We start from the raw sequence: 22,333 nt of genomic DNA, 5'->3' as shown, positions 1-22,333 counted from the left end.
AAGAACCATTTATTTTACCATCAGCTGACGTGTAAATACTGTACACACCCATAATATTGACAGAGACAATCATTAAAGAGGAAATAGTTTATTCTGTAAAGAAAAGTGAACGTCTCATGTTGGTACAATGAGTTGGGGATTAGAGTAGCCTTCTCTGAAGACTTGACAGTTTAGGCTGTGGCTTTGGCCTGAGTGGCCTTTGCCAGAGCCTTCAGGTCTGTGATACACTTGGCGATGCTCTCTTTCTCCTGAAAGAGAACAAAAATACAGATGTGAAGCTCTGAAGTGTCACATGGAAGTGTATGTACACTACAGTAAGAATAGCAGGGGCTTAAAGGTCAGTCAGAAAAGCTGATAACTTTTTCGCATTAAACCATTTTATTATTGTGAATCTTACCATTTAGTAAGAAGGCAAGAAAACTGTCTATTGCTTTTTAAAAAGCTGGTTCTCCTCTTTCGGAAGTAAATCAATAATGAAACAATGAATAGAGCTGGTATGTTTTCTGTACTACTGTTGTTACAAGTTACTTTTTCCCCCAAAAACATTACTCTCTTTACCTCCTACAAAACTTTTTTTTTTTCTATTTAAAAAGAAGTTCTTAAATGTTAAAGGAAAACTCTGCCTAAATAAAAACAGTCTAAAATTTGCAAAATTTAGATTTAAAATCAAGAACCATCTGAGCAAAGATTACTTCATTGACCAGAAAAGAGGACAGTATTTTCTCTTTTTCTGGAAATTATATTTCAAAAACCGTGGGCTGTATTACATTCAATTCGTGTTTACAATATCAGATATTGCATTATGGATTGTATGTAGTCCTAATGTTGCTAGGCTATCTTCAAGTATGTCTTTTATATAGTTAGTCAGCCCTAAGAGGATTTAGTTAGCCCAGTTTAAGTGCTTTTAAAGCCTCGAGTAATGAGTTTTGCTGCCGCGGAGGATATAAATTCATGATAAAGTGTGAAAATGAGATCTAACTGTCTCCCTTTACTGCAGAAACAGGAACTCTGCCGGTTGGACTACTTGGAAAGTGTATTGTGTCTTCAAAAAGTCTTTTTCCAAAAAAAAGATGCTGGAAAAAGGGATGTCATCTATTAAACAGGGCCATTTTATATTCTGGCCAATACAGTTATTAGACAAGACTACACATCTGACCAGACAGACATTCAATGCCAGCTTTCAGTTTGTGTTACTCTGAGCTGCGGACATATTTTATTATTGGTACCCAAAAAGGGACTGAAATTTTGATATCCAGCCCCAACAAAGTGCACGGTCATAAAAACATTGTGAACTCATCTAAATTGTTAATTAAACTTAAGCCTAGAATGTAAAATTTCAATCTTAAATTCCCAAAAATACTAATGCAACACTAAAATACACATTTTTACATAATTTCCACACTGAGAAACATCAATTAGCTGGAGGCGTGTAACAGTCTGACAAAAAAAAAAAAAAAAAAAAAAGAGACTGACCTGCTGAGGAGTGATGCTGCCGATGACGCTCTTCTCCACCCAGTTGACCATGTGCTCCTGCTCCATCTGGCGATGGAGGTTTTGCAGGGCGATCTGGTAGTCCAAGCGCCTCTTCACCTCATTGGTCACCATGTGTAGCCTCTCTCTGTAGTTGGTCTCCAACAGCATGGCCACATTGTTCTGAGACGGAAAGAGAGTCCATGCAGTCTTTGTCACCACATTACAGAAATGTGTGTAGTCTAACACTGGGATGCTAAAATATTCATTTTAAGCAGTTAATTCTTTCTTTAAGATTTTGTTGCAATTTAAGTGACATGAACTGTCTGAAATCCGATTCGAGTGACTAGCGAGAAACAGCGCTAAACATTAAATTAGAAATCTTTCAAACTGCCTATGAAAGACTTTTAAACTTAAGTTTTTTTCCCCTGTCCTGGCTTTATAAAAAGTTTCAATTTTGAACAGAATGACAAAATTTGCTATGTGCTGCTGTGAAGCCAGAATTCAAGCAGTTATTTGTCAACAGACTGCCAAATCAATAACGAGAGGAGAAGTAAAGGTATTTTAATTCAGTGAGTTAACTTGATTAATGGCATCAAAATCTGAATTACTGGTATTTATTTATGGCTTCTTATTTTTCCCAGAAAACATTGTGCTCCAGATCCCCACATTCATAGCAGCCTTAGCAAGTTTCTTTGGCCGCTCGGTAGTGGTGCAATTTCAACTTGTTGCCAGCAGAGGTCGATCAACTTCTAAGATTCCATATTGGTTCCCCTTCAACTCCTAGAGCTCAAAGTAGAGGGGTACAGGGCAAATACCTGTTGTCAGTCTGGCTTGTGTAAATAAAAAGAAGTGCATTATGAACGGTGAAGATATAGGAAAATAAAAATGCAAACATCACTGCTGCTCACCCTCTTAGCATCAAAGAGCATTGATCTTCCCTCTGCTCTCCACTGTTCTTTCTTCTCATCCTCAATGGCCTGAGCCAGGCTGGACATGGCAAGGTCCTTCACTTCCTGAGCCTTGGCCACTTTGTCCTGAGGAGGAGAAGGAGAAGAAGAAGGAGGAGGAGAAGACGACGACGGAGGAGAAGGAAAAGAAGGAGAAGAAGAAACAGTGCAGCATTAGAGTGGTACTTGCAAAGGTTGTGCACAAAACACCAATTATTTTTGACTGAAAGTCTGTAGCTTGATTATAGTAACAGTAATCTCTCCCTAAAGACAACAGCGATAAATATCCACACATTTTAATCTGAAATCTTTTTTTCAGCACCCTATTATTAGCCAGAAAAAAAAAAGAAGCTAAAAGCACAGATCCACATGGTGGGCAGCCTAACCTCGTTCAGTTTGTCAGCAAAAGCTGCAACATTTGGACCAAATTTCTTGACACCGTAGATGATGACAGCACCTATGGAGGCGGCAGCGAAAGTCTCATGGTTGATGACGTAGATCTCCTTGGAAAGTATGTAGAGGAGGAGGCCTGCGCCCAGCATGTAGGGTCCTGGTGGGAAAAGGAAAAACGTAGAATTTACCGTAGTCAGTGAAATGATGTTAAACAGCTTATTTGTTATGACAATTTAAAAAAAAAAAAAAAAAAAGCAAGATACGCAGCATGAAAGCATGTAAAACACATCAACAATAACCACACACAGCTCTGTCTCTGGGATTTTAATGGTAATGTTTATAAAAGAGACAGAGTCAACCATCTGTAGTACAGGGCCATGTTGTACCAGAGTTGTATTCAGGTGTTTTTCTATGATTGAGTTTAGCATTAAATTACACTATTACTTCATGCATTAATATTCACAGTAGGACTGCAAACACAGTTTTGTTACTGTCAGATGCATTGCTCTTTACAAACATGTTAGCTTTTACTGATATTTTGATGTCTCATGAGACACCAAGCCTTTCTGACATTACACCATGACCACAAGCCTTGTGTGCTTACTGTTCCTAGAGCCAAAACTAAACATGGACATGGTGCATTCAGTGTTTATGCACCATATATCTGGAACAAACTCCCGGAAAACTGTGTGTCTGCTCCAACTCTCAGCTCATTTAAATAAAAAGACTTCAATCTTTTCTGTTTGCCACTTCATTTATTGATTTAAATCTGGGACTATGCATATCTTGCACTGCACTGCCACTGCACTACAATTTTTAGTCTCCTGTTAGATCGGTCTTATTCTATTTTAATTTTCCTTATGAAACCATTTATGGACTTATTTAAAAATTTTGTGTTGACACACTTAATTATTGGCATGATGCTGCATTATTCAACTCAGGATAGTCAACTGTTTATATGTTTGTATTCAAGCTAATAAAAATAAATAGGTACTGTAATATAGAATATAGAGGTGTTTAAATACTGAGCATTTCACTTAAGATTGTGTTTTTGTAAAAGAAATTGTTTCTAGTTGAAGTGGGGCTGGGCAATATGGCCACACAACTTCTGTTTTTATATCGATCGAAATCGGTAATTAAGCAATATATACATTTGATACCATTATGAGGAAGGAAACACATCCAATGTGTTTCGCTAACACTGAATGTAAATATAACTTGTTTGTTTTCACTTTAATTTGAAATTCAAAGGGTATATTCAGTTTTAGGTTTGTATCCAAAATAAAACCAAATAAAATAATTGTTCTGCTCCTAAACTATAACTTATTTTTGAGCCAATAACTTGGTTAAAAACATTTACGCCTTACAAGGCAACAGCGACAATGCTTTTAAATAAACATCACACAAAAGATCAACATGTTTTGCTGCACATATTGCTATAGCACACTGGTACTGACAGGTGTATCTAGTTTAATGTGCCACATAATCATAAACAAAAATATATACATTTGAAAAATGTGAGTTATAAAGTGACAAACAGCTAATGGTTGGTAATGACTGAACTAACATTACCATAAGAGCCTTGTTTGCGAGCTTAAGTGCTGGTGCTAGTGCTAGCAGTTTGGGACAGCAGATTTTGGCCTGTACTACATGGGATGGTACCTTTTCAAATGGAGAAAAAAGGATTGTTGTATTTCCCCATCTTCGTCGGAACAGGTCGCCTAACTATCTTGCAGCGGATATCGATCTGCTGTTCATCAAGCTTTAAAAATCCAAACCATTTCCAAACCACTGATTTTGTGTAACCTCTATTCGCCAGTTTCATCAACTTGTGCGATAGTGTGACTGTCCTCACAGTCACTCATTTTTACATTTCCAACAATGTGTGTGTGTTTTTTCCTTGTTGTGGCCCTACACATGTCAACTAAGTAACCCTATAGCTGTAGCCTAATGGGGTGATTGTACAGATCAGCGTTGACCCAAATACAGAATGCTCATCAGTTTGTCATTGTTGAGGGATTTGTTTTCATGACAATTATCAGGTTCATTTCATCACCCAGCCCTGGGTTAAAGATTACAAACCTGTGACTCCAGTTTTGGGGTACAGGAGCTGGAAGAGCTCCTCTGGGATGATGCCATGGCGGACTTTGCCACCCTTCTCTGGCAGAGGAGGCACTGGGGCCAGACTCTGGGACGATGTGTGCAGGGAGCGAGACGCCTGGACAAGGCTGTGGTGGACAACACTGTTAGCTTTCAGAGACACCCTCATGGGCTTTACATTTATTGTTCATCAAAGTTTTTATCATGTCGGTAACAAATACAGTAAGTAAAACAATTTCTAAAGACACATACCCAGCTCCAAGGGGGCCACTGCTTTTCAGGGCACTGGCTGCAAATGACAGGATAAACAATAACTTAAGTACATTGTGTCAACTTCTCCATGTTTTTAATCAATGTATAATCTGTTGATATTTTCTCGTCTAAACACCTCTCTAGAACAGTATCAGCCAAAGCTGAACATTATAACCTTCATGAGGGTAAGACTAATTGCACAACTGTTGTATTACACTGCATAAGTTTAAGCTAAGGGTACGTAATAAACTGCAACTGGATGTTTATAACTTTAATGCTGATATAGTCAACAACAGAAAAACCCAGTGAAAGGATCAAGCTAATAAAATACCGACAGCACATCAACTAAATGGCAGGGTTCAAACTAACAATTTGTGAAGGCATTAAAATAAAAAATAAAATAAAATAAAGACTTTTGGTAGACTGGCTTTGTTTAGTCGTTGTTGTTTCTCTGCACTAGAGACGTAAAGAGCACAAAACGGAGCAAGGCTAGCTGTCAATAAGGTGACATTTGCAGGCGTGCAGAGCTAACGCTAGCTAATGTAGCTTCTGTTTACCACCTTTAGCTACCGCCACCTAATTAAACTTTAACTAACCGGTCATGGTTTCTGCTAGAAATACAGAGAAGGCTGCACAGTCTGTTCTAGGTACAAGCCAGCTACAGTTTCTGAGCAGATACTTTACTTGTTACAGCTAGCATTAGCATGTCTCTCATTCAATGTGCGGCCTTCACTTTACCCTTCACATTCACTTTAAACGTTTACTACTCCTGCTTGACTGTCTGGTTATGTCAGAGCTCAGTGATTTTCATTAACTTCTCAAAAGATAGATTAGTGCATACCTGAAACAAAAACAAGCCTGGATAGCATGTCTGAAGGATGTAAGTGCCGAGTTCTTGTTCCACCGGGCAGCTTCGTCTCGGCCTCTCCGTGCCCTTCTGCAAAGAACCGCAAGGATGGCGGACAAACGAGAAAGCCCCCTGAAACATCGCGAGAGTAGGGAATAGCCTCTGTTTTTAAAGAAGGGCAACCAAGCGAGGGCGCTGCACGCAAAGGTGAGTTTGGATTATTATAGGTAAAAAAGGCCCTAATAGAGGGATTTTAAGGATCCGTGTGTGTGTGTGTGTGTGTGTGTGTGTGTGTGCGCAAATAACACATACACACAGAGATACACACCACCAGCTTCACACAGATGGTAGCCATAGTGAATGGTAATCCAAGTGAATCAGCGAAAAAGATCTATAGAAATAATGGTAAAAACATTTCAAAAACACAATAAAACAATCAAAGTCCCAGGAGCTGCTGCAACAGGCTGCAGCTCTCACACTAACTAAATATTTGGTCAAAATTATGCTAAGACCAGAATCTGACTTTTTGATGTCTTCCCTTACTAAAGAAAATACTATGACGCAGAAAGAGATGAGAAAGATTTAACTAAATCAGAATGATTTTAGAGGCTCTTAGTAATCTTATTGAGTTTTTTCTGTTAAAAACTAACTAGCTCAAAGCTAACCAGACTAGCTTTGCAGAGTAGCCTCTGACTCTAGAAGCGTTCACATGCTTTCATCAGGTTGACCTATATTTAGTATTATATTTAGTCATATATTTGAACACATTTGATTAATGATAAATTGAAGAAGCTCCTTCAAAAAACAAGAACGTACTGTGTTTGTAGATACTGTGTTTTCACTTCGCCTTTTAGATGGTCCAACCATAGACTGCAATTTATCTACAGTAAATGCTTTTGAAATTTTATGTAAGGTCTGTGACAGTTTTTAATAATCTGCATAAAAGCCATAAAATTTAGGTTTTATTTCTTATACAGTATATCCACTATACAGTTTGGCTAGGCGGCTTTAAACTTCACACCCTTTTTTTATCAACTTTACAGCTTTCTGCCTTTGTAACACAGTGGAGTAAGGTACACCTCCATTAGATCTAGGTCATTAACCCACTTCAATGACAAATGAGACTGTCGTTAACAAAAAATAAAAAATCAAATATCCAAGAGGCAACCACACACACAATACAACTCTGTCTCCCAAATGACGCATTTAATCCCAGACTTCACGCAGGGGGGATTGAGTGGGTCTGTCTGTTGTAATCTTGGGGCCCACCCGTGTGTGGCATCAGTTTGGTGCAAGTGGCTGGTGAGATAGAGGAACATATGACGCTGCCGTTCTCTTCACTTCCTGTAAAATTAGGCTCAACAGAAACAGCTACATGTGAAACACAGACAAAGCCCCGGGAAATTATTTCAGAGGAGTGAGAAAATGGATGACTTTTCATCCACCTCATGAAGAGTTTTCACCACTGAATGAGATGGCATAGTAGGTAAGTTTGATCATGTTTCTGCTTATTAAGCGGCATTTTGTCTCTGCATTATCTTGTACATTTTCCCTTCACAGACTCAATCAACAGTTGCCAGGGCCTAGCCTCATACTTAAAGGATTTTTTTTTAAAAACATGCAGTAGCAATGAAACCACTGCAACATCTACAATAACCTATACTATTACTACTGCTACCGGTACTACTATACTAGTATTTCTAAAGCTACTACTGCAGGTGCTTCTACTACAACGGACCCACATGGGTCACAGAGAATTGCCAAGCTGCACAAAGCATCCTTTACTTTATCCTTTATTGTATGCATATGTCTCACATAAATGTGGAGAACAACCTGGTGCTGCATATCACAAATTTTCTTTTCCTTTGTTGAAGGAAGTAAAAGTCTCTTGAAGATTAAAAATGTCAGGAATATTTTTGGAAAAAAAAAAAGATTTACACCACCCAAGTATGAGGACTTATTTCAGACTCTTTCAGTGTTTTATTTATGAACTTAAATCAGTCACTTTAAAAGTCTGAGAAACTAATAGTTTACAACTCTTAAACCGTTTCTTCAGAGTTAACATCTGAGCAATTTTACTGTACCAGCAACACTTGAAAATTATATTTTTTAGTTACCTATAACAATATATATACATCAGTAAATGATGTGATTTCAGCCAAATTGTTTACATAGTGTTTAATTTAATCATTATAAATAGTGATAATCAATTTTCTGGATATATTGTCATTGAAGGCTCGAGGCACTGTAACAGCCAGAGGAGCTGCCATGGACGCCCTGGCTGGACTACAGCTCTCCCCAGTGAAAGACTTTGACCATATGGTGGAGGTCAGAGCAGCGAAACGCGAACACCTGCGAGGGCGCAACAACGTGACTTCATGTCGCAGCCCAACGAGAGAGCTTGACACAAGACTGATAAAAAATGTACTGAAAGAAAAGAGGCATCTGGAATTTCTGAGGAGGAGATCAGTGAGCCCAGAGCTGTGTGGTTTGAAGTCTAAGAGGACAAAACCTTCACCAAAGACATCCTCAATGAAACATCACAGTTCAAGCAGCACGTTAGAGACACTGCAAACAAATATCCAAACTATTCCCACCGCCAATGGACATCCAAAGAATATTTTATCACCAAACAGGAGCATAACAGATGGTCCAAGCACCAGCACATGGGTAAATAAAAGATCCTTTGACATTATTTGGAGTTTTACATCACCAGATCCATATTTCATCTGCACCGTTCCAAAGAGAATATAATACCTGCATCTTCTTCCCTCTCCCCTCATTTCCTCAGGCTTCATTATGGTCAGAGCAGGTAACACTGATGAGGCAAGAGAAAGGCCATCCAAGGCCGCAAGCATCTACATCCACACTAGTGATAAAGGACCCAAACCAGCACAGGGCGAATAGAGAGAATGGTATTAATGGTAAAATCCTTGCCGATTACATAACATTTTGACCAGTGACTGTTGCATTATTTTGGATCTTTCATGCTAACAAAGCTGTTTTTCTTCTTGCTCTCTTGAAGCTCAAAAGACAAGCATCAAAACATTCATCCAAACAGAAAATATTCACCAAAGATTCTCCCACCAAACTGAAAATATTCTCCACAAAAAGACACTTTGTGAGGTCGGCGTGCAGACAGAGTGAGTGCGACTCACCGTAAATCTCCCTGAAACCTAATTTGATATCAAAAGCATCTGCGGTCAGTGTTTTATATTTCTATAACGGGATATTTTCTTTCACACAGGTCTGGCCTTGTCACTGTCAACGAATCAGTGAGTTTCAAACTGTCGCCTTTATTGATTGGGGTTGTTGGTGAAAACTGCATATAGGAAAATATTAATTAACACGTGTAAGTGTTGTCTCTTCTTGTCTCCCGTCTCTCAAATGATAGGAGGTTCAGCGGTTAGCCGACTACTTGCAGGTAAACCAACCAAATCTTTTCCAATACCATCCTGAGCTTTTGAGGGATCAAATAAATTAGTCTCTTCCTCTGATAAAAGAAAAGTTGAATTCATATGCAATAAAATATATCCTCTCTCAGTTAAACACACTAAGGGGTTTTACTGCTGCAGGATTACTTGGTTCGGTATGAGCAGTAGCTTGTGGTGGCTAATTTTAGCTACTGTTAGCAAACTTTAGCAAGATTGTGCAGTGTAACTGACATTATTGAAGTAAGTTTGTGACTCTAAGTCTCTTCGCTACATGTACCGCTGTCAAACTAGTCGGCAAATCTGAGATAGTTTCGTTTTGTTTATATGTTCTGAAGCCACCTGCCTGACTTTTAGTGCAAAAACAGAATATTACAGCTTTCTTTCCTCCCAACCTATGAGATAATAACTTATTTAGTAGCGTCATTAACTTAATTAGTGGCATCATTGATTTCCAGCGTCAGGATAAAACCTCAGCAGAAGAGGCTGACTGTCTTTAGCTATATTCAGTATTTGTGTGTATTTGTCTCCTGCTGTCTGTTTTCTGTCAGGAGGCCCTTTGGAGAGAGGAGGCTGTGAAAAAGAAGCTGGCAGCCCTCCAGGGGACCACGTCAAACCTATTGAACTCCTCAAAACAACTATGGACAGTAAGACTCTCGTTTATTTACTCATATATTTAAGTCGAACACACCCTCAGTGTTTCACAGTTACAGTTTTCAGGTACCAAACACACACTTGTTATTTTGTAGGGCCACAGTATTGCTGAGCATTGTTGTTTAGTTCCCTGGTTGATATTATGGTGAACATTTCTTCGTCACAGTGGTGTACACAGTCTGTGTCTGGCTGCTTTTGCATCAGGAAGGCCTGTGCAGCCTGTGGTTTGGAGCTTCCTGCTTCCGCTCTAGTCTATACTGCTGAGGAGGAGTACAAGGTGTCATTCATATACAGGAAGGGCGTGATGATCAGTAGCTTTTATAGGTGCTATCCATCCTCATCAGCTCTCTTTTGGGTACTCTGGCTGTAATGAATGAAAGGGAAATATCATTGTTTCCCTTTTGTTTGTTGTTGTTGTTGTTGTTGTTGTTGTTGTTGTTGTTGTTGTTGTTGTTTAAATAGGGTATGACCAGCTGAGAATCTAGAAGTTTATTTAGTTTAAAATCTTTATGCTCACTTCTCTGTGAAATTGTTTCTCACTCAGGTACGTTATTATCTGGCAACTTATTATGTTTTTTCCCACTCTTGTAACAGTGTAGTGTTGCAGCACATGCAGACATTGTGATCTTTCCTGAGACTCACTGATGCTGCAACTTGCCTTTGAGCACCAGTGAGCGTAAACAGTGAACAGATTTTGGTACACGCACCATTAATTTTCCATCTGCAGGCTACAACGTGACAGTCATTCATTTCCTCTCTAACCCACACAGGATCGCTGCAGTGAAGATCTGCTGAGAAACAAGATCAAGGCTCTGGAGGCGCAGCTGCAAGTCTGCCTGCAGGTAAGAGCAGCAGCCGGTGGTAAAGAAGCCAACACGCAACGGGAGTGTTTCTTTTTATTACTTCTTTGTTAAAACCTAAACATTTAGTCCTTTATTAAACAGCCAGCCTTGCTCTACACTTTCACTCGCGTCCTTATAGAGGTCCCCAAAAGATGGAGTGAAGAAACTGGTGCTAAAGATGGAGAATCAGAAACTGCTATATGAAGAGAAAGCCTTGGTCGCCCTGCAGAAGGCCACGCAGGAGAAAACTGAGGCACTCAGCAAGGCCGAGACACTGCAGGTGAAACCTCTAACTCAAATAAAAAACCGACCACATTCTTTCTATTTGACTAAGGAGAAAGACACAAAATCAATGTTGCTGACTTATTTTATGTTTTCTGGTGATACAGTATGTGTTCTGTCAGGTTAAATACTGTGTCAGTGTTGCAGCTGAATCGTGAAGATACTTTGTATTTTTGGCATCAGGAATCGCTGATTACAGCTAAGGTAGAAGAACTGAAGTGGCAGAGCCTGTATGAGGAGCTGAAGCTGAACTCTCGACAACTCAGGGAGAACCAGCACCTCAGTAATGAACAGCTGCAACAGCTACAAAGCCAAGTGGAGGTACAGTATACTGTGACGAAGTGCACGGTCAGAAGTTTGAATGACAGTGGTAGAGAAAAATGTGTGTGTGTGTGTGTGTGTGTGTGTGTGTGTGTGTGTGTGTGTGTGTGTGTGTGTGTGTGTGTGTGTGTGTGTGTGTGTGTGTGTGTGTGTGTGTCCCCTGTGCAGCTGTGGAGGGCCAGAGAGGCTGAGCTGAGGGAGGAAGTGGTGTCACTACAACAAGAGAAGAAGGAGCTACAGTACAACATTTGCCTGCTGGAAGAGGACAACCAGATTTTAAGAGAGGAAATCCAGCACCTTAGAGGTAAGACACACAGACCTCAGATCTATGTTTTCCTTTTTCCTGAATCTGCAAAGCCATTCTCGGCTTTTGTAATCCCTGGATTAAACAGTGAGTTCTCATTTGCTGCAAAGACCACATGTTTTGTTTTGTTTTTTTTTCATTTCAACTGATCTCTATTTCCTAGATGGCAGCAATGAGAGCCAGGACTTCATGATGCAGGACTGTCTGACGTCAGTCGAAGCGGAGCCACAGCTGACGCTGAAGAGAGACTCTCAGGTGGAGGAGCAGCTCCGTCACACTCAGGAGAAACTCCGGCTCAAGGAGAGAGAGGTAAAATGGGGATTTCACAGTATACTGTAGCACATTCACAACCCCAATGCTTTGCTTGATTCAGAGCTGGCACACAGGTAATAATTACAGTTAAGTGTTTCTCAATATAAGATATTCATGAATCCAAAATAGATGAGTCAAAAAGGATATAGTCCTCATTACAATTTGTTGTACAGGGACTGATGCATAATGCCCCATAAGGAAAGAAAATTGTCAATGTTAAAGATGCTTTTAAAATATTTTTTTAAAAAGGTCATTATATATTTTAGTAAATTGTTTGCATTTTAGGCATATTTTAGAAAAGTATAATTGTCAATCTTAATAATTAACTCAACTTCCACTTACCAGCTTTTTCAAAATACATTACAATTGTATTTCAAATGACTATCAAATCTATTTTAAAAATATTTTTCTCAGGATGCATTTCATATTACATGGACTCATTTCTGGAAAGCATTTTAGAGATACGAGTACATTTTGGCACATCCGGCTTTAAATACATTTTTGAAAAGTGCATTAATAAAGATCACCTGCATTGTAAATTCATTTTGAATGCACTGTGGCCAAATGGAATCTACATTTGTTTCCCTTCTATATGGTGATTGTGTGTGTGTGTGTGTGTGTGTGTGTGTGTGTGTGTGTGTGTGTGTGTGTGTGTGTGTGTGTGCGCAGTGTGAGGAGCTGCAGACGGAGCTACATGACATGGAGCAGGAGTGTCAGTCCAGCCAGGCCCGGCTGTCGCAGTGCAGGGACGAGCTCCGGCAGCTCAGCCACCGCCGCAGGAAACCGGTGGGTAGTGTTTGTGTGTGTGTGTGTGTGTGTGTGTCTGTGTGTGTGCCTTTACAGGAATTTGAGACCTAATGTCCTTGCTGTGCTCAAGTGCTCTCATTTGCCCTCATGTTGTCAGCCAGCAAATATGAATAATTTTACCATTTCTGTAGCAATATGTCTTTTACACTTTGTGACATTTTGCTTCATCTTTGCTGCAGGGACCACCAGAGCAGCTACAGCAAAATATAACTTCCCTTCCCTCTCTGTTTAGACGCTGTGTGGCTCCTGGTGGAAGGTGTGTGTGTTCTTCCTTCTTCTCCTCGCTGTGGCAGGATTTGCCATGTTGTGGCTGTGGCATCCTCCTTTCAGGGAGCAAGTTGAAGACCTGTACTCAGACATAGGAACGCGTGTCGAAGACTATCTCTTGGAAATGGCCTCTCCTCAACACTCGGGCTGTTTTAGACCAATATGATAATGCGATTGCTGAGGAATATAATTATTATTTTTTGTAGTTGTTACCGTTGTTTAAAATAAGATTTTTATTGGATGTAGTTCACTGATATGTTTGTATTTCAATATGATTTTAGACTTGGGACTTAAAGTGTGTGATGTAAGATAGCATTGTGTTGACTAATGGAGGATATACTGTACATGTGTGCAGAAAGTTCAAATACACATGCAGTGTGAAAAATGCAGCAGTGTTTGTTTGTGATGTTTGCAACAGGGAAAACAAGCAAAAAAAACACCATCAGCTCACAAAATGGCTGATGTTAATGACATTTTAAGAAACTTTGAGTCCATAATATCAACAGAATAGTTACGGGTAGAAAAATAGGACGTATCCTTTGTAAGGTAAACAACTTATTTGGTCAACAATAACACCATGAAATATTAAAAAGCCATATAAACATAAAAATAAAGAGAAAACATCCAAGTAATCCTGTCAGCTCTTGTGGGAAACATTTGCATCAGTACTATGGGGTATTGGGGAGTTGTTTTAGATTCAATGTTGCTCAAAATGGCTTTAAAAAGAGAGAGTAAGTACACAATAAGAGAGCTGTTTAGTGTTTTATATTAGAAGAAATAAAAGTACACTCTTACAAGTGTAACTGTTTGTCATGTTTTCTTTAAATAATTGAAACCTTAGTGAGACTATAGGTACAAATAAAAGTAAAAAACGATATCATTCATATAGATTGTGTCACTGGTTGGAGTGTAGAGGTCACGGTGCTTTGGGTTATGTTTAAATCAAGATACCCGAGGTCATGGTTGTGAAGACGGTGTCAAGAGGGACCACACTTAAGATGGTGAAGAGTCTCTTAGATGCAACTTGTTGCACTCCAAAAACATGATTTGCTGTCTCACCTTCACAGTGGTATCACTGATTAGTGAGGAAGCATCTTCATCAGCCACTGGCCAGCATTCATTGTTGCTTCGCTAAGATCTCATCCTACTTAGCAGTGGTGGAAATTAACTCAGCGCATTTACTTACTTGAAGTAAATGTGCTGAGTGTACTTTTTAGGCACTTGTACTTTACTTACTTTATACTTCTAATCTACTACATTTCAGAGGGAAATGTTGGACTTTTTAATCCAGTTAGATACTGCATACAGTGAGGTAACTGCCTAACAATATACAAAGTAGTTAACACTAGCTACACCCCAACCAGCTAGAATATTAAAATGCTACCTATGCATTAGCGCATCAGTTTAAGATATTTAGGGGCCATTTTTCCACAGATCAAGTATCTTTACTTTTTTTTTTTTTACCATCAGGTACATTTTGTTGATAATACTTCTTTACTTTTACCTAGGATTTTGAATGCAGAATTGTATGCATGTGTTTTTACATTGTTTGTATGTGCACTTTTACTTAGTAAAAGATTGAGTATTTCCTCCACCAGTGGTACTTAGTGGCTAAAGTCGACAGTATGGCTGTTTACCACTGGACTCATCCATACATACACGCTAGAATTTTTATGACTCCTACACTGCCTTAAAAGCTCCCCAAGTGGTGTAGTTTTCACATAAATGTATTGTAAATAATAATAACAATGAAATGTATTTGAGACAAACCAACTGCCTGAGGCACAGATTGTAGTTTCTCTCTGAGAGGGTTGTGCCTGACCTGTTTTCAGCTATTTTATATAAATAAATAAAAAATTGTGAGATTTATAATGTCACAAATGCAGTGTTGGAAGACGTATTTTGATCATTTATTTAAGTAAAAGCAGCGGTACTCCACTGTGAAAATACTCAATTACAAATAAAGATTCTACCTTTAAAATCTTACTTTTCTGGTTGAGCCAGAACAAATTTGAACAATTTTGTATACTGTTGTGTAGTTTCAATCTATAACAATGCATCATATTTTAACTCACACATTTTTTTTTTAATAAGTAAAATCTTAATTCGCAAAGTAACTTAAGTTTTCATTTAAATGTAGTGAAATAAAAAGTAAAATACTTGCTTCCTCAATGTGCTGGAGTGGAAGTAGAAGGAAGCAGAAAAGGCAAATACTCAAATTAAGTGCATCAAAACTGCACGTAAAGTAAATGTACTGTTGCATTTCACCACACAGATTGCACTGGCAGTACATTTCATGAGCAGAGCTACTATAGAAGGAGTATTGTGTAGTTTTAAATGTATATTTGTAATCTATCTGTTACTTGGGTGGCTCGTTTTAGTATCTGTAATTTTTTTTTCATCTAATCCCGTACTAGACCATGAAGTTCATTACAGGAAAAGTTCCTTTCTATCTGCAAAACTAACATAGAAAAAAAAACAAAAAAAAAAACAGCCTGAGGTTTGAATAAAAATGATTTAAACTCCAAATATCACATGCATTTCATTGCGAGGGAGAACTGCAACCAACTGCACCTCTGCTGTCTCAGTGATGTGATGGCACTGTGTGGTAACTACCAGCTGCGCATGTCTGTGCCAAAGTGACTGAGTGATATGTGGTAAATTCTATACAAACGTTCATGAAACGGACAAGCATGACACATGGCAACGTCTATTGTCTGAATACACTCAAACTTAGAGACAAAACACACTCAGAGCTGAGTGGGATGGAGCTATTGTTCTTTGTATTCAGTGGTTTTAACTGTTCCAGATAAAGTACCATTCTCAACAGGCACTGACACAGCACATCCACCACACAGATCTGCAGCTCCTTTCTTTTCACGCACGTTTACCTGTATGTTCCCCAAATACACTACTGGTCATTGAAGAGATGGATCTTTGCTGGACTGAGGTCAGTCTCCTGGGGAAGCTGGCACTGAAGGTTAGAGGCTGTGCTGTAGGTACTGTGTTGGCTGCAATTTTTTGTAACATATTTTGCAATATGACAAAGGGGATCTTGCCAAACTTTCTTTTACGTACAGAGTGATAATCCTCTGCAAGATGAGGACTGCAGTTCTGCTGTTGGTTGCGGGGTTGTGTGCGTTGAACGTCACATCTTCATTGAAAATCTGCGCTTTCAACATTCAGAGCTTTGGCGAAGCAAAGGCAAACAACAAGAATGTTATGGGGATTCTACTGAAGGTACTCTACTGTATGTGTACAACAACTAGAGCAACATCCAAACAAAACTATACAGCTGATGGACCTTTTTTTTTTTTTCCCCAAGATCCTTTCTCGGTGTGACTTGTGTCTCATTCAGGAGGTCCGAGACTCTAAAGGAGAAGCGATACAAGCTTTGGTTAAGGACCTTAACAGGTACAAACAAGATGAAAATTTAAAATATCCGCTGGATCATCTGTCACATGCATTCACGTCACTCAACAACATCAACTTTAATGTTAGGTCATCCATGTTGTCTGCAGGTTTGACAAATCCAACCCATACTCCTATATTGAAAGTGAAAGGCTGGGGAGGAAGACCTACAAGGAACAGTATGTCTACATTTACAGGTAACCCAAGCTGTTTATCAAACATGACCCCTTTACTGTTAATGGTCAGTTGAACATTATGCCTTAGGTTCCTCTTTTTCCTCTCTTTTCAACTCCAGGAACAATGTGTTGAAGGTCAAAGAGCATTATCAGTATCCGAAACAAGAAGAAGGGAGCAATGAGACTGATGTTTTCTCCAGAGAGCCTTTCATCGTTCACTTTCACTCGCCCACGACATGTAAGATTAAATGAAAGACATGTTGGGAATTATACAGGAAAAGACATTGCGCTCTATTACACTCTAATAACACAGTATTTTTGGAGTATCCCTGATGTTTCGCACATGTAAACATCATCAGAAACCTGCATAAACTCTTCCCCTGGTTTTGAAAAACCTGGATAATGTAGCTGGATTAGAGCAATTTATCCAGGTTTCTAATCATTCTCTGCCATGTGTACAAGTGAATCCTATCTCAGTCTATGTAGCAGTTAGTCAGTAAAAAAACCAATATAATGATAAATGATGTAAAGATGTAAAAATGTTCATTTTACGGGGGTTGGAGTATTAATTATCTCATCAATTTAGTTGTCATTCTCATCTTCCACCACTGATGAGCAGATGAAAAAGCTAAACCAAGCAGAGTTCAGCCTGCCAGGAACCAAACTGGGAACATCAGTTAATACAGAATCTGCAGATTTGCTGGAAGAAAAAACCTGCGCTTGTGCAGACAGTCAGAAACCTGGATAATTTTAGAAATACAGTATTTACATAGGGACATGAATGATCAGGTTTTCCCCCGTTTTCAATGTAAATTTCATATCATGAATATGATCAGAACCAGGATTTTTTTATTTTGTTTTGTCTTGTTTTTGCTCCAGTGGTGAAGGATTTTGTCCTGATTGGCCATCATACCTGTCCAAAAACTGCCATGAAGGAGATTGATGAACTGTATACGGTCTTCAAGGGAATTTACAAAAAGTGGAAGACTGATGTAGGTCAATGTATCATGTATCATGTATCATCATCATCATCATCGTCGTCATCATTATGTTTTTTTTTTCAGTGTAGCCTTTGGTTAGTTTCTCTCTTCTACACAGGATGAGATGAAATTTATGAGTAGTTTTTATCTGCTGAACTTCCCTTCCTGCTTCCTTTCATTCCCACCAGAATGTGATGATCCTGGGGGACCTCAATGCCGGCTGCAGCTACGTCACCATCAAGGGCTGGAGAGCCGTGCGCTTGAGGAGTGACCCCAAATTTCGTTGGCTAATTGGCGATGAGCAAGACACTACAGTGCGGAAGAAGACGCACTGTCCCTATGACAGGTCAATGACCCGCTGAAGACTGAATTACACAAGCCTAGAACACAAGCATAGAACCAGTCATGTTCGACAAAGTTATTTATTACAATATTCCTTTCACATTTTCAAACAGGATCATCGTCCATGGACGTGAAATTATTTCCAGTATAGTGCCAGGGTCAGCTCAACCATTCAACTTCAAAGAGAATTTCCATCTCACTGAGGAGGAGGTAAACTTGTTGCCTCGTAAACTTCAGTTTTATACGTAACATGAACATTAATCCCAATCTCTTGGTGGCTCTTTAGGCTCTTGAGGTGAGTGATCATTTTCCAGTAGAAGTCGACCTGAAGCCCAACCACCGCTACCTCTTCCGCCATGAGCTGTAAACCCCTTAAGACAACCAGCAACAAACCAGGACTTCTTGATTATAACTGTAGTTTGACTTGATTTTAGCTATCAAAATAAATCAAAGTACCCAACAGAATAACCACTGATAAGTACTATTCTTTTATAATGTCTCTAATCCATCTTTAACGCGACACTGCACTCATCTCACTATCATAAGACATCAATAAACATGAGCTGTTTCAGCGTGAAGGAACGACTTGTTTGGCTGCTGGAGGTTATGTTGTGCACCTGAAACCAACACCAGATCAAAGCAGACATCATTTCATGAACTCATGAAGGTACGTTCCAACAGCAGCCCAAAACATTACTTTTTCTGATTTCACTCTTTCAGAGAGAACATTTCTAAGCATCATTTTGTATCTTCATATTTGATGCCAGGCTTACATAATGTTGACATTTATTGTCATGTATTTGACGCGTTTTGATGTGAATGTTATGCACCGTCTGTTTGACAGGAAACCACTTGCAGCATCAACAGATGAGAGTCACTTCGCTATTGCTTCCTTTCTGAGAGAGATTATCTGTGGAGATCCATTAATTTATTGTCTTGATATAACTCCTAGCATAACCTATTGATTTTTCTTTTTGCAAAGATGGAACAAAGTCTTTCTGATCTACTTGGTGGTGCATTTTCAGGTAAGAAACAATTTCTAGTATTAAGGTTTAGGTTTTTTGTTTGTGTTTTTGTTTTTTACTATTTACAAAAGGGTCATTCTCAAATAACGATGTTGTTACAGATACGTCTGTTCCATCATTCCCTGATGGAGATTTGGACTTTGAGAATTTAAATTTTGATGGAAAGTTTGAGGAAGACAATAGTGGCATATCTCATGAAAACTTACCAACAAAGGAAGACAGGGCTCTGCACCAGGAAGCAACTGGTGCAACTACAGTTTTATCTAGCTTGGAAACTAAAGATATATACATGGCTGAAAATGTTGGTAAAGAGCAGTCTGATGATAATAATGATGAGGAGGATTTTCAAGGTGTCGGGGTCAGTCTCATGAGCACGGACAGAACACCAGAGGAGGATTACACAAGCTCAGATGGAGATTCTGAAGAGGAAGGTTCTGTCTCTGTAGAGGATGAAGAGGATGAAGAAAAGGATACGGGCACAGGAGAGAAACCAGGGGATTTGTTGATGTCAGTTTGCTGCGGCGACGACTTCTGCTATGGTAATAAAGAGGACAGGATCTTTGCTGAGGGACAACCTCTGGCCCCACAGGGTGCTGAAAACCCTCAAGTTAGAAACAAGGAACAAGGTGAGAGTGAGAGTGATGAGGAGGTGTCCTATTTTGGGCTTGTCCCTGAACGTGGCAGAAAGATGAGGATAAAAGGTGATGGGATTGAAGAGGATGAGCAAGAAAGGGAAGGAGAAAAGCAGGAGGACTCGTTTGATTCTGAGTGTGAGGACATGAAAGTCGGACAAGAAGAAAAAAGTCTCGCTCATTGCTGTGTGCAGGAGGTGGACAATCCTTACAGAGGTGGGCCCGCGACAGCCAGTTTGGAGTTTCCAGTAATATCAATGCAAAATCTGCAGTGTCTGATTGCTGATGTTGATAGTGAGGAATATGTAGAGAAATTAAAGGATTTCTCAGGGGCGGAGCATCAAGAGGCAGGTGAGAGCTTTGCAGATTATCCCTCAGACTTTTCTTCATGTGAATATGTAAAGGATGGAGTCAAAAATCAAGAAAGTGATTCCCAGGCAAACACCTTGCCTCATACATGCGACAGCGATCCAAATGCAAAGCAGAACATCTGCCTGGAAGGAGCCGTGATGGATATAACATGGACGGGAAGAGAGGAGGACACTGACGAGGAGGGAGATGGGTATCTGTACAGCAGGGATTTGGAGATGGATGCTGATAAGTTCAGGAGTTTCCATGTGGCAGCTGGAGAAAAAGACAGAGGAAAAACTGTTGAGATTGCTGAGAATGTGTTGGGTGATGCAGCTGTGACAGGTGAGAGTGACTCCTGCAGCTCTGGTGATGATGAGGTCCACATGAGGAGGAGAAAGGAGGAACTCTTAGACAATATGTGCCTTCAAGATCTTGAATATGACAAGAAACTGGAGGACACTTCGCTTTACAGCGCAAGCAGTGCTGCGTTTTCCAGGTGGAGCATCAGAGACGACCATCAGATCACAAACAGTGGAGTGGACCCAGCAGATTTGAACATAAATTGGGATATCGACATGTCAAAAACTGCTTCCATTCTGTTTGAAGACCTGTTAACTGCAGAAGACACAGCTAAAGCGGAAACACCTCTCTCAGATGTGAGCCAGCCTCCTGAAGAAGACATCAACAGCTACTCAGTGGTACAGAGAGAAGATAGCAAAACCACAAGCCCCTCTTACCAGGGATCCCTGGATGATGACTTCATCTTCAACACTGAACTCGAGGCCTCAGGGGTCACTGAGCTGGGACGGATGGGAGATGACATACAAGAAGAGGAGAGGAACTGGGAACAAGAGCAGGAGAGAATCAGGGCTTTCTACCAGTTTTACAGTGACAGCGACGGCGAGAATGAAAGAGGTGAGTGTAGATGAGACGGGTATGTAGTCTTTATTACAGAATAATATTAACAAGTGTTGCATGTACTCCACAATTCATCAGTTTCCATTTGTGCATTTTTTTAGAGAGGCAGATAAAAGTTCAGTTTTGTACAGATCGAATGTCTCAAGTCATTCACTATGAAACTGACAGGTAAGCAGAATTTCTTGTCTGCGTTTAAGACCTTTTTTTTTAATCAAACAATAACTGCAACCTGAGCTGTAACAGAGCCAACCAAAAACTGTGTCTACTCAGCAGTGACAGAGATTCACTCAGCAGCTCCACAGACAGGGAGGAGGAACTGAGCTCTGCAGAGACATCTGACGTGAGACTATGATCATTTGCATGTGGTCACATATGAGAACACACGGAAACACGTGCGCAGGAACAAATTGTTTGACTACTCTACTCTGTCTGTGCCCAGGAACCGAGGGAGCCTGACAACACCCTGCAGATGATGCCTGCTTGTGATCCCCCAAACACTCAGCTGCCAGAGAGCCTGGCAGGGAACAACTCCAGCAGCACACAAATCTGTATCAGAAAACACAGGGTGTGTACTCACTGGTCATTACTGAACATTCACTTTGTTCATTTGCTCCTTACTCGTTTGGTTATCTGAAAATCTCTGTCCTGTTTTTTTTGTTTTTTTGTTTAGTTTTTGTTTTGTTTTGTGGTTTATTTCTTTTTTTTTTTATCCCCCCCTGCAGTGTCTGGGCATCTTGAAGCTGATGCTGAAGATGAGCTTGGTGATAGGGATGGGACTGCTGATGTTCTGGCTGGCAACAGACCAAGCAGACTGGCTCAGCCAAGCTTCCTTCTTCTAGGGTCAAAGCTCCATTTTGGGGGCCATTGAATCATGTTTATATGCTTACACGTGATGAAAACAAATTCCAAAGTGACGATATAAATCCGTCAAAATGCAGTGTAAAGTGTTAGATATTAATAACTGTGAAGCGTTTTCTGTGACATGCAATATTGAGCTTAATAAAGATCTATCGTTGTTCAACGTGATGTTGATGTATTTGTATAAACTGCAGATAACTCATGTTCGGAATTATTATTAATGAATATTGATATCAATCTGTTGGTGGAGCTGCTTCGTTTCGAAATAAAAACGGGAATTTGAAAAAAAAAAAAAAATCATTAAGAAGAATTTGCCAAACGGAAATGATGTACCTTTTGACTGAAGGTGCGCCTGTTTTTTAGACCAGTCCCAACAAACGAGGGCGGGTTTCAAAGCCTCTGCATGTT

At 39.7% G+C, this 22,333-nt stretch overlaps 4 protein-coding genes across 6 annotated transcripts; 3 read left to right on the top strand and 1 right to left on the bottom strand.

The window, feature by feature from the left end:
• Positions 1-72: 72 nt before the first annotated feature.
• atp5pb (ATP synthase peripheral stalk-membrane subunit b) lies at positions 73-6,155 on the bottom strand. The gene is made up of 7 exons (XM_040153281.1): positions 6,007-6,155; positions 5,166-5,202; positions 4,896-5,041; positions 2,807-2,970; positions 2,382-2,507; positions 1,474-1,653; positions 73-248 (listed from the first exon to the last, which is right to left on the bottom strand). Exons 1-7 carry the CDS (start codon positions 6,032-6,034, stop codon positions 171-173), a joined length of 759 nt encoding a protein of 252 aa, XP_040009215.1. The 5' UTR covers positions 6,035-6,155; the 3' UTR covers positions 73-170.
• A 49-nt stretch (positions 6,156-6,204) lies between these two features.
• LOC120804083 (TRAF3-interacting JNK-activating modulator) lies at positions 6,205-14,687 on the top strand. Of its 3 annotated transcripts, XM_040153279.1 has the most exons (15): positions 6,205-6,219; positions 7,369-7,498; positions 8,248-8,682; positions 8,804-8,936; positions 9,038-9,155; positions 9,260-9,287; positions 9,407-9,436; positions 9,995-10,090; positions 10,868-10,939; positions 11,079-11,219; positions 11,405-11,542; positions 11,711-11,846; positions 12,010-12,155; positions 12,828-12,944; positions 13,198-14,687. In XM_040153279.1, exons 3-15 carry the CDS (start codon positions 8,281-8,283, stop codon positions 13,396-13,398), a joined length of 1,758 nt encoding a protein of 585 aa, XP_040009213.1. In that variant the 5' UTR covers positions 6,205-6,219; positions 7,369-7,498; positions 8,248-8,280; the 3' UTR covers positions 13,399-14,687. The 3 variants fall into 3 exon arrangements, with proteins under 3 accessions (XP_040009213.1, XP_040009214.1, XP_040009212.1); XM_040153280.1 differs by lacking the exon at positions 6,205-6,219 and having other exon boundaries at positions 7,089-7,498; positions 8,804-8,927; XM_040153278.1 differs by lacking the exon at positions 6,205-6,219 and having other exon boundaries at positions 7,090-7,498.
• A 1,644-nt stretch (positions 14,688-16,331) lies between these two features.
• On the top strand, positions 16,332-18,508 carry dnase1l1l (deoxyribonuclease I-like 1-like). Its single transcript, XM_040151802.1, has 8 exons — positions 16,332-16,472; positions 16,558-16,646; positions 16,754-16,840; positions 16,939-17,057; positions 17,699-17,811; positions 17,988-18,145; positions 18,255-18,351; positions 18,428-18,508. Exons 1-8 carry the CDS (start codon positions 16,332-16,334, stop codon positions 18,506-18,508), a joined length of 885 nt encoding a protein of 294 aa, XP_040007736.1.
• Positions 18,509-18,761: 253 nt separating this feature from the next.
• On the top strand, positions 18,762-22,086 carry si:dkey-183p4.10. The gene is made up of 7 exons (XM_040151801.1): positions 18,762-18,808; positions 19,124-19,166; positions 19,268-21,064; positions 21,169-21,235; positions 21,338-21,407; positions 21,507-21,632; positions 21,790-22,086. Exons 1-7 carry the CDS (start codon positions 18,803-18,805, stop codon positions 21,904-21,906), a joined length of 2,226 nt encoding a protein of 741 aa, XP_040007735.1. The 5' UTR covers positions 18,762-18,802; the 3' UTR covers positions 21,907-22,086.
• Positions 22,087-22,333: the final 247 nt, after the last annotated feature.

This window comes from Xiphias gladius, chromosome 18 (genome assembly GCF_016859285.1).
Source record: "Xiphias gladius isolate SHS-SW01 ecotype Sanya breed wild chromosome 18, ASM1685928v1, whole genome shotgun sequence".
Classification (NCBI taxonomy): Eukaryota; Metazoa; Chordata; class Actinopteri; order Istiophoriformes; family Xiphiidae; genus Xiphias; species Xiphias gladius.
Note: the sequence above shows the minus strand (reverse complement) of the source record. Positions and strands in the feature narration are given on the sequence as shown.